General features: G+C 42.8%; 1 protein-coding gene across 1 annotated transcript; it reads left to right on the forward strand.

Moving 5' to 3' along the window:
- Positions 1 to 6,916: 6,916 nt before the first annotated feature.
- On the forward strand, positions 6,917 to 10,793 carry LOC117856753 (pseudo histidine-containing phosphotransfer protein 5). The gene is made up of 6 exons (XM_034739137.2): positions 6,917 to 8,816; positions 9,007 to 9,137; positions 9,263 to 9,331; positions 9,884 to 9,955; positions 10,203 to 10,275; positions 10,390 to 10,793. Exons 1-6 carry the CDS (start codon positions 8,757 to 8,759, stop codon positions 10,438 to 10,440), a joined length of 456 nt encoding a protein of 151 aa, XP_034595028.1. The 5' UTR covers positions 6,917 to 8,756; the 3' UTR covers positions 10,441 to 10,793.
- The last annotated feature ends 1,422 nt before the right edge of the window (positions 10,794 to 12,215 follow it).

A 12,215-nucleotide genomic window follows, 5' to 3' on the forward strand; every position in this document is an offset into this window, starting at 1 on the left:
AAATCAAAGTCGCTGCACTTAGTACATAAAAATGTGCAGTAAATATTGGGCGGCAATTATATTCGGCATCACCTCACTTGGATTCAGATTGTAATCCGGATCAAAATCCACCGTTGAACGGCCTTCTCTCATAGGCAAAGGGTGTGGATCTAGAGGATCTTGCCACACGCCCCATCTCCTATCTCCGGTCTGTCATTATCTTCGTTCCCAGATCCTAAACCAATGTTTGCTTCATCCTCCCATGACGGCATTTGGGATGCAATCTGGTCCATTTCATTTTGGGACACATCACCTTTGGTGTATAAATGGTGAGGAATCCATTTACAAGTTCTACATATAAATTAAAAAGGCGATAAATATATAAAGAATTCTATATGGAGTTTGTATTTACTATTTCTCATGCAATATACAATTTACCATTTCACAATTTGCCACACAATTCATATGCATGCATCCCTATTGAGAATTCACATTTCCTAATATGAAATTGAATTGACATTCACAATTTCACAATTCACAATGAAAAAAAATAAATTCAAAGGCAAAATTCACTATTTAACAATTTATCAATTTCACAATGCACTAGGTACAATTTCACAAAGTCACATTTCCATGATTCACTAAGTACAATTTCAAAATTCACTAATTGCAATTTCAAAATCTACCAATTTCATAATTTCACAATTCGCATGTCCACTAAGTACAAGATGAAAAAATGAAAAGAAAAGAAAATTAAATAAAACTGATGGTGTACTGGATGGAGGCGCCGCGTGTAGAGAGGAGGGCCTGGCCGGCGGTGGAGCGGTGTGGGGAGGGGAGGTGCCGCGAGAAGCTAGGGCGCCACAGCGGCGGCCCAAAGAGGAGGGCCCAACCCCGGCGGTGGAGGCGCCACAGTGGCGGCCCATGGAAGGGGACACGCAACTACGGGAGGGGACATTTTGAAGTATTTTTATATTTCAAATTGTAAAGTTGTCAACTTTACAATTTGAAATTATTTGATATTTCAAAACTGTCATTATAAGTTCTCTAGTTTTGAAATATAAAAATTTTGAGTTTTTCAAATAACTCCGACTATAGATATGCTCTACATCAAAATTGTAGAGCTTGATGAGACCTAACACTTTTGAAGTTGGCATGTTTTTCATTTGAGATTGTTTAATACTCGAGCTAGTTTCAAAATATATAATTTTTAAATTTTTCAAAGGACTTAGGAATGTTGTAATAATCAACGAGGTTTATATGTATATAATTACATATAAATAAATGAGCATATGCGTGACTAAATATTAATGTATAAGTATATGTGAATGTATGAGTATATGTGTGAGTACATGTGAATGTGTTTAGTGGATGTATTTTTTTTAATACAAATTTTTTCATTTTATCTTGGATGAATACAAACTTTATATCAAAATTGTAGAGCTCAACGAGATATTAAACTTTGCAGTTGACAACTTTTGCATTTGAGATCATTTAATAGCTCCAAACTATATTTTAGAAGAAAAATGAAAATGGAGAAAGGATTTCCAAGTGCGGATGATGGCCTCACCTGCCCCTGCTAATGCCACCCTATATATGGGCCAATATTGGTTTGAGCCTCAGTACTTGAACCATTTGAAGGAAAAATTTCCCCATTTAGTACCTCCAAACTATCAATTGGCGGGTACTGCTCAAGGAACATCAGTAGCTCAGTAAAGTGTTGGATTTCAGTCTCCTCAGCCATCAGCAAGCACTGGTTTGTTGAATAAGATAAGTCATATAAAGCTGGCAAATTGTGATTCGAAGATGAAGATGTGTGAATTGAAGATCCGGTGTGGACAAACGAATGGGCATGTTAATGAACTGAAGTTGGAAGTGGGAGAGTTGAAGCATCTTCCGAGGAAGAAAAACAAGACTACTGTGGCCAAGAAAAACAAGGTTGTTGGGGGTGGATGCAACATGGCTGCCATTACTGTTGTTGTGACCTTGATTGTAGGTGTCATACTTGGTATCTTTGCCTCAGGAGTAGCTAATGCTAAGTGAAGAAATGGATAGTGTAGTAGTGCTATTTGTCAATGAATCTTGGTTCTGTTTTTGTTGTGTGGAATTTATCATTTGGTTATGTTCAGCTGTGATCTATGAACTTCATATGTAATGTGGTATGTCTTATCTGTTGTGTGGGATCTATCGTTTTGGTTGTGGTTACGTTGAGTTGTGACATGATTTATCTGTTGGTTTATATATGACACTTATTTTTTTGAGCTACGCTTTATATTTTTGTGAGCTTGTTTCCTGCCATAGTCACATTCAGGAGGCAGTGAGGCACTATGCCAATTGTTCTGCTGAGGACATGGCGCATTGCATCAAGGATTGTACCCATTTCTAGGGTGAGCCATGTCATCACCCACCCCTGGAAATAATTTTTGGGACCCCTGGAAATAGCCCCTATTTCCAGGGGTGGGTGTGGGGTTACCCGCTCCTACAAGTTGTGATTTCCAAGACGGGTCACCCCACCACCCGCCCCTGTAAATTGCCCCCATTTATAGGGGCGGGTCGTCCCGTGGCCCGCCCATAGGGGTGAACCGTATGCTACAGTAACGATCCCCGTTTTGTAGGTATCCGCCCCTTAGAAAACGGGCGCACCTACTAATCGTTTTTTTAGCGTTTGATCCGATCTTCAAGTTCACGAGGCAAAAGCTGAGTTGTTAGCCTTCGACACCATCCTCCAGTGATGATTTACCGATGATCTTTTCCTCCCTAGCGATATCGCGTACTGAATTTGGCTTGTGTATTGGAAACTGTCGTTCCTGTGACAAATCAATTCTGATGATCGCGCAGGCGGTGTATAGATGCGCGAGTTTTTTTATCAGGGGTGGAAGCAAAGATGTTTCCGATCCGCTACCCCCTAACATAAACACGAACAGTGACCAGAATCGTGTGCGAAAAGGACTCCGACGACACACAAGGAATTTTTTTTATTTTTATATTTTTTTGATTTTGCAGAAATATATAGTCGAATAGAAAAATTGCAGACCTGGACTATTGCCGCCGGCTCAGGCGGCGAAAGGGCCTTACCGCCGCCTCAGCCGACGGTAAGGCTCTCCCGCCAACGGTCAGCAGCCGTCTTAACTGCAGCACGTGAGTCGAGGCATTACCGTCGGCCTAGGCGGCGATAAGGAGCCGGCGGTAAGTCCCTTCCGCTGCCTGGGCCGGCGACAGTCGCCCCCTTTATAACCCGCCCGCACCCCTCCCCTCCTCCCGCACCAGTACGCGCCCACGCCAGCAGCGAGCCAAGAGAAGGAAGAGGGAAGGGAAAGAGGAAAAGAGAGAAGGAAAAAAAAGAAAGAGAGGAGAGGAGGAGGACGGAAGAAAAGAAAAGAAAGAAAGGAGGAGGAGGGGAAAGAGGGAAGGAATTTCTTCCATCTTTCTCAGGTAAATTATTTTTTTAATCTCATAGTTTAGTATAGTATACTATAGTATAGTTTAGTTTAGATTTAGATTTAGAAATATTAATGGATCTGAGATTTAGAAATATTAGTAGATCTAGATTTAGAAGTAATAGTGGATCTAGATATAGACTTAGAAACTTTTAGCTGTTTTTAGATAGGAAAATGTAGCTTAGTTAGTATAACTGATTTAGCTTATACAGTAAAATAGAGTCAGCATTATTAGATTTATTTTTTATGGTAAAATGGCTAGAATAAATGAGTCAGTAAATTCTGATTTTTTGGTTAGGTATTAGAATATAGTATTTCGGTAACAATATTAGATTTGTTTGTTCTGGTAAATCACTGCGATAAATGTAGTTAGTAAATTATGATTTTTTGGTTAGGTATTACAATATATTTTTTTGATAGCATTATTAGATTTATTTGTTGTGGTGCATGGCTATGATAAAGTTAGTTAGTAAGTTTGGTTTAGTGTTACATAGTTGTTTGTTTATTCAATTAAGGTCATTATTGTAGTTAAGTTATATATAGTGTTGAGAATAATTTGGACTGCCCGTTTCATGTATGTTGCCAGGCATGTCGGATAGTGTCAATATTCAAGTGTACTATGGGTCGGGGGAGGTTAGATATGGTCCAGAAGGGGTAGATTTGAGTGGATTCCCCTATTTCACCAAGTGTGTTCCAAGAGCAAGAGAGAACTTGGGGGGGCATATGCAAGTGGCTCTGTAGGGACTTAGGTGTTGACAGAGATCAAGCGGATGTGTTTGTGAGGGTTGTAGTGCAAAGACGGCGGGACATAAACTTTTGGGAGTTGGTTCCACTTCAAGGAACTCCGAGCTATCGAGCTTACATAGATGGTTTCACGAGAAGAGGTTTACCAATCATATGGTATGTCCAATTTTTCATGAAGGGTGGACCTAGCACTCATATTGAAGATCAAGTCGGAGGAGATGAAGTTGAAGCGGAAGAAGATGTGCAGAGTACTGCGGGTGGAAACGAAGAATTTGATTACGAAGAACAAGAAGGTAGAGGTGCAGAACATGATGTAGCACCTCGGGAACCAAATGGAGAGGCTGATGAGGGGTAAGAAATCTACTGTACAAACTAAGCTAGATTTTTAACATCTAAAAGCACAAGATATTTGTATATTTACTATACTACGACATTGAAAAACTTACCTGATAACTAGAAGGTTTCTTCCCCTTCTTTCCTCTCTTTCTTTCTTCCTTCCCTTCCTTCTCTCCCTCCTCTCCCTCTCTAGTTCTCCTCTAAAAAATAACAGGTATGAATCAGGAGAGCTGGGTAGCCTGGAGACCTGAATGCGGAGGGAGGGGATTTAAGTAGGGGGGAACCCCCACCGACCCAGGTGGCGGTAAGGGTCCTTACCGCCGGTCCAGATGGCGATAAGGACCCTTACTGCCCGCGAGCTGACCGTACCGTGGCGGTGCAGGGGGCCGGGTCCTTACCGTCGGCCCAGGCGGCGGTAGGGAGTTAGCGCCGGCCCAGCCGGCGGTAACTACATGGATCGGCGGGGTCGGGGTCTTACCGCCGGCTGAGGCGGCAGCAAGACCCTTCCGCCGACTGGGCCGGCGGCAATAGTCCAGATCTGCAATTTTTCCATCCGACTGTATATTTCTGCAAAATCGAAATAAAAAAAATTCACACACAGGCCTGGGGAGCTGTGTGACTGTGAGTGCTAGCCCGCTAGGCCCAAGATCTAATAATCAGTAAAAGATCTGACCTAACGGGCCGCCTTAGCCCACACAGGAATACAAGGCCCGGTGCAAAACTACAAACGGCCCGCCCGCCCTTCCAACGATCCATCGCCGCCCGCGCCTCGTCACCCTCTCCTCTCCGCGGCGACGCACCGCCAGCGCAACCCACCAAATCCGCCGCGGCCGGCCCCGCCGCCGCCGTCCCCATCATCCTGCGCGGCTGCGCCCCACTAGGTAACTCACTAACCACTTCACCCTCTGCCGGCATTACCTCCGCTTTGTGCTCCCGCCGCCCTTTTCCCCCGCGCGCCCTTTCGCTGTCTTTTTTCCCCACTTAACCGCTCGGCATCCCCCCGATGCGAAACCTGCGGCTGACCTCCGGCTCACGTCGCGCCGCGCGGGGAGATCGGGGCTGGTGCACTCATCCGGACGGGGAGGTTGCTGTCCGGGAATCAACGTGTCGTTCTCTGCTCTCTCTCGATTGGTCGGTACCCGCACCTTTCCTTTTTCCCGCTCCCTACGATGCCGCTAGGAGGGAATCGGTTCTTGACTGAGGGTGACACGAAACCAATCTAGGGGGAGCATGACAGCTAACACCGTGTGATCTTTATTTTCTAATACTCGGGTGAAAAAGATCGCTCCAACTTTAGGTGCTAGTTAAGCTTCTAGTGGTCGGTTCTATCGTCTACGCATCATGCATGGATGATCTGGATAGGAGTAGCTTGCGTGTACAGCTTCGAAATCTGGAGGTGTGACTTCCAGTAAGAGTGGGCTACTGAGCTGCAAAAGATCATACTGTGTTTGCTTACTATCTAACGTGCATCTCAAAAGCTCACTGAATGTTTGGTTATCGTTTTTGTGGTGATAACCCTCACCCCAAAACTTACCTCTGCATGCACTTGAGCCAACAGAAGAGGACATTTTCTGATTTGTGAGTAAATTTTGAAAGGAGACAATTGGCCAAGTTGGTGCCTTCTAGGTGAGAACAGAAGGCTTACTAACGTGCCAAAAAGCAATCAAGCATACACATCATACAGAACTTAGAAAGCATCTAGGCTCCTTTTTGGAGCACTGTGGATGATAAATCCATAAGGACGCTTTTGAAGGTACTGTGCACATCCAGTTCATGTCGTGCTATGCATATGCTACTTTTGGATTGTGGAAAGTGAGTTCGCCATGCTATAAAGGAATTGCTGAGTACCGACAACGTGGGCATGCACACGCCGTAGAACACAGATACCTTGATATGTGGAAATTGGACGTTATAGCTTGAGAAGTGTTTACTAGGAAAGATGAGCTTAAAAAAAGGGTTCAAATTAGCAATCTTTGTTTTGTTCAACTGAATTTGGTGTATATCATCTTGATTTACATGATAACATACAAAACTAAATTTTTTTTTGGTATTTACTGGAGGAACCATGTCTACTATCCTTTTTCCATACAGAAGAACAATGAATGAAAAATTGATTTGCAGCAGAAGGAAAAATGTTGCCTTAAGAATGATCACCGTGGAAAGAGACACCAGCATAAGGATGAAAAGTACGATTGCACCCTGGGATCTTTGTGAAAAATGAAGCACCATTCGGGGAAGGTAGTGACTGAATAGCTTGCATGGTGACAATGTTTGCAGTTTATTCATCTGTGGCGATGGCAATGACCCATCCAGAATTTTCCTTTCACCGATATCCATTTCCTGTATGGGCTTTCTGTTTGTTTCGAATTTCTGATCCATGCCATATTCCTCTTATCAAGTTGTGATGTTGACTGGGGATGAAGAGCAATCATCGGATCAATCATTGAATGAATCTCTTTTACTCCTTTTGCAAAAGGCTGTTGGTTCTGCCACGTGGTCCAATGCTCCGAGAGAACATTGGCTTGTGACAATTGGATCAAGCTGTTGAGGTCTGTTTCTTTGTCCTGCTTTTCTTTAGCTGAGGCCCAAAGTAAGCATCTTGAGCCTATTCTAATTCGCCATCGTTCTCCCAGATTTTATCACCGCATTATGTTTGAACTTTGAGGGGCACAAAAAGATATCTTTTTCCATCTTTCCCAGTTGTCTGATTACACACTATGCGGCGATTTGTCACTAAAGAATTTCTTGTGTAATCTTAGGCTGCTTTCTTTAAAAGCACACAGTAGTATTCTCTTGTCCACAAAACAGCTAAGAGGTAGCAGTATAAGGTAAATATACTGATGTGAAGTAATGTGACTTAGCTAAGAGGTAGCAGTATAGGGTAAATATACTGATGTGAAGTAATCTTTCTTAGAAGGATTACTACCTCCGTTCTTAAATATATGACAGCGTTGATTTTTTCCTCAAACTTTGACCAACAATATCTAATTAATGAACTAGTTAAATGAAGTAAAATAAGTACCACTATGTCTATCATGAAAAGTACTTTAGATTTAACTTGTAGATTTATCTAGTCTATGGTGTCATATTTTTAAGAACGAAGGTAGTACCCAGTAAATGACAGTTTGGTGATGATTAGCACAGAATGAGAGAGCGTTGTTTTACTCTCAACTGAATGTCTCCGGTATGTGATTTTCATATGTAAGTTCAGAAATTGAGTGTGCTAAATCTTTTCAATACCTGTAAGGAGTTAGGAAAAGCCTCCATCTTCATGATTATCTAAGTCTGCAGGCTGGTCGCAATGAAATCTTAAACTGCTGTTCTGTTGTGATTTTGTAGTAATTCAGTGTACTTTAGCTTAACTGACCTCATGATTAACCCATGTTTAATTAAGAAGAAGCTGCAATCTATGACTCTTTGGTAGACTGGTAGCAGAAAAAGTTTAAACTGTTGGTTTGTTGTGATTTTATATTAACAATGGGCATTTTACAAACCATAGGTTTGCCGATGCTTGATTAATTTACAACTGTTGCTTCTTTTCTGATCTGATTGCCATGCCTGGGACTACTTCACTTGTAGTAGTTTATACCTATATTTTCTTTTAGTAATCCATCATGAGAAAATTTGGCAGTAGAGGCTGTATTAGGTCTGAACTTACACTTTGCAGTCTAATGTACTAAAGTGTAGTAACAATGCAGTCTAGTATCATGTTTTGATGTACAGCTGCAGAAAGTCATGTTGCTGTTCAATAACCAATGCTGTCAGCTAATTTTGTGATCTTCTTGGATCATGTTTGTTTAGAAAATAGTCCTGATGTCATGAAACAGATTAACTCTTTCTGTTTGGGGAGTAATAAACTAATCTTGACTCTTGATAAAGCCTAAGATCTCTTAAATGTTTTCTTCACGATTGTTGTACACCAGCATGTATCTTATCAAAAGAGATACATGCTACAAGAATCCGCATCTATTCAAGTCACTCTCCAAAATGTGGATAGCTTGTGCACACCGTGGCAATCAAATCGCCTGCGCATGCAAGATGCCAACATTTGCTATCCAGAAATTGGAATATCTAGAGCTTCACTTATGTTTGGTGGATGAATAGTAACAGCTTCCTCAACTATATAAAGCATACAGTGCGCTCAACTTTCTATATCCGTAGCTCCCACCAGTTATTGTATTGTAACTTGTGAAGTGTGTTCCTATCTGTATCACCTATTCACCTTCGCCTTGCCACCTTTTCCCTAGTTCATTCATACAAATGGATTATTCTAGTTTGCGACGTCAAGCTGCATCCATGAAAAAGAGTCTCTTTGATCAGGCATGTATTATACTCTGGAAATTTTTAATCATCGGTATATCTTAATGCTTTCTCAAGGACACTAGAAATTTGATCTTAATGCTTCCTACGTAACACACCCGCTTTCAATCCCATCCATGGCAGGCACTGTTGTACATGTTTTTTCGTGTTTTTCTTTGATACATCATTTGCTGATTCAGTTCATTGACAGGGGTACCTAGATGAGCAATTTTGTCAGGTGGAAGACTTGCAGGATGAAACTAGTCCTAATTTTGCAGAAGAGGTCGTTACTTTGTTTTTCAAGGACTCTGCCAGGCTAATATCCAACATCGAGCAAGCTCTGTAAGCACTATGCAGTGAACTTACTTAATAAGGGAGAAGTGCTTTCCTGTTGAAAAAGAAAGAAGATGATAAATGATGCAGGCAGTAGTGTTGTACTTGACTGATTAAACTCGGTGGCGCTGCAGGGAAAAATACCCCAAAGATTTCAACAAGTGGGATGCATACATGCAGCAACTAAAAGGCAGCTGCTCCAGGTAGATCCAGAGTTGCACCTGGATATATTTGTTCAGTTGCATATGCTGCATGCTGTACTACTGATTCAGTACCGCCCGTAGCTTTTCCTTATTGTTTCATGATTAATGAGAATGAACAAGAAATAGAGTTTAACTGAATATCCTGCAAAGCTGACACCATCCATTTTAAACACGTGCTCTTAATTTATTCTCATTGCCTGCATCATGCTTCAGCTGCTGCTGCTTCTTTTAAAAAAGGAGAAAAATCTGAAACATCTCAAATGAATGCCTAACAAATGAAATCTCAAGTATGATGTATGCATGTGAAGCAAAGTTCTTGAAGGCTTTACGGTGGTCTGGTATTCCAGAAAAACTCGTGTTTTTGTTGGTTATAATTTACTGCGAGATTAATGTTACAATGCCAACCAAACTTAATATGTGTAGCCAGTGAACTTTTTTTTGTTTAGCATGATTCTAAATCCAGATGTAAGAAAGCATGACACTGTTGTCTAAATGCATCATCATGGTTTTTATATATTGCACATGTGTTTGACACTACAAAACTTGATGCAGCATTGGTGCTTCAAGGATGAAGAGTGAGTGCATGTCATTCAGGGATTACTGTACTCAAGGAAATGCTGAAGGGTATCTCTCTCTCCCCCTCCTCATCATGTTTGATGCTTAGTTCTTTCAGACTTTTGTTTCGCATTTGAAGAAACATTTCTTTTGACTTGTGTTTGATAAAAATTTCCCTGAATTCTACCACTTTTCTGTTTGTATCCATGGAGATATTCTCATACGTCCTTCTTGCCAAAATCCAAAACGATGAACTGCCCACACATTTGGTCCATGTAATAAGAACAGCTGTTGTTTTCCATGTTTTGGTTTGCAGTTGTATGAAATCGTTCCAGAAAGTGAAGAGGGAGCATGGTGTCCTGAGGCAGAAACTAGAAGCTTATTTCCAGGTAACCGTTTCCCACCAATCTCATCCACTATTCTGCTTCTGCAACATGTGCCATCACTAATGGCAGTTGAACATTATTTGCTAGTATCTCAGTTTGTGTTTGTATACTGCGCAGCTGCTACGACAAGTTGGTCCTTCTGGAGCTGCCACCAGGCCTGCTATGTAAGAGCGTGGCCCTGGCATGCTGCAAGTTGCAGTAAAATGGAGCATGGCGCAAGAAGATTGCCTGGGCATGCATAGGTTTCCAGCAGCCACAACTAGCTGGCCCTGCTGCTCAGCGACTAGGGGCCAGCGTATATGAAATGAAACCAAACAAGAAGAGATGCTACGCATGTAGTATAACCGTAATAAGAAGAGATGGCATTTCAAAAAGAAAAGGGGAAAAAACAGAGGGAAGGGGAGAAAGAGATGAGAAATCTGTGTAAGTAGATACATGAAAGATGATACAATTGTCTCCATGTAAAATATAACGATGGAATAAGAGTATAAGACTACAAAGAGTACTAAATCTCAACGAAATACTGCTCAGACACATTCTCGAAAAAAAAAAGATCACAAAGAGCAGTGCGCTGTGTTTTTTTCCCCTCTGTAATTCCTGCAAACTTTTGTTTGCCCTCGTTTGTCATCCCAAGCGTTTCAGGTGTGTCATACTGTCATGGGCTCATGGCTCGCGAGGACAGGACACGTGTGGAGGAATGCCTGTGGCCTCAAGACACGGCACAATGCTTGTGTTGGACGGATGCCTATATGCTAGCGTGCCCCACAGCCCCAGGCACCAGCGCTACGCTGCTAGCGTGCCCCAGGCACCGTGGTCCGTGGGAACTTGGGAAGGGTTGATGCGGGAGGTGGGCACCAAACCAACCAAAGCCTGTAATTGCACTGTATTTTTCACAATCGCGTGTGACAGCAGACGCCGCATACACCCTGCGTTCCATTTGCCGCAGAGCTACGTGAATCACGTGATGCCCAAAACGATCGCCTTGCCGGCCAGCCCAGACGCTTAGCGTGAGTGTCACGTCGCATTATTAGGGCAGGGAAGCAAAGAAAAAGAAGCGAATTAGCACAATAGCATTGGCCGAAGGGTACTCGGTGCTCACTTTATTCCTGCAAATGCTATCACGAGTTACAAGTCGCAGCAACAAGAAAAGCTGGAAATCCCAAAGGAAAACATACGGTACGCAATCTCGCTCGCTAATCTCCAGATCTGGGAACGATGCAGGCGGAGGCAGGACAAAGGGAACCACTGGCTTGTCCGGGTGCCCTCGGCCAGACGTGCGGGCCACAAATATCTCTGTTCCTTTTTAAAAAGAACCGCAAATATCTCTGCGATCGGCCGGCAGTCCGGCACGCCGCACAGTGTGTTTCCTCGGGCCAGCTGCGCTGCGCCTGTGCTCCCGGGTGCGGCCTCGTCCCCGGCTCGTGCGTGCTCCTGGGCTCGGAGCCCCCGGAAAGCTCCAAACGAAAAGGACCCCCGGCCGCGCCGGTGGCGAGCTGACACCGGCGCTCGCTGCTTCGCGGGCGCTCTCTTCGCTCTCGCACCCGCTCTTCCGATTTCTCTCCCTTCTCTTTGCTTTGGGTTCTCACCTTTGTGCACGTTGCAGTGTTGGATCTTAGATCTTGGAATAATCGTCGCGGCGACATGTGCCGATGTGCGATGCCATATTGTTTCGGTTAAGTGCTGATTCGATTTTATTACAGAGCATTAGGTAACGTATATTTTTAATAAAATCAGTTGTAATACATACACGGGCGTGATTATAAAATCAGTTGAAAAGGAAAAAAAATCTGAGTCGTATACATCTGCAGTAGCTATTCATTCTTCTGTAAAAACTAATAAAACATTGTTTGGAATAGATCCATGAGAGAACTAGTTCATTTTTCACTACAATCTATACCTAGACTTGTACCCACAAAAATATAAAGAGTACCATCTGTACATAA

Source organism: Setaria viridis, chromosome 5 (assembly GCF_005286985.2).
Source record: "Setaria viridis chromosome 5, Setaria_viridis_v4.0, whole genome shotgun sequence".
Taxonomy (NCBI): Eukaryota; Viridiplantae; Streptophyta; class Magnoliopsida; order Poales; family Poaceae; genus Setaria; species Setaria viridis.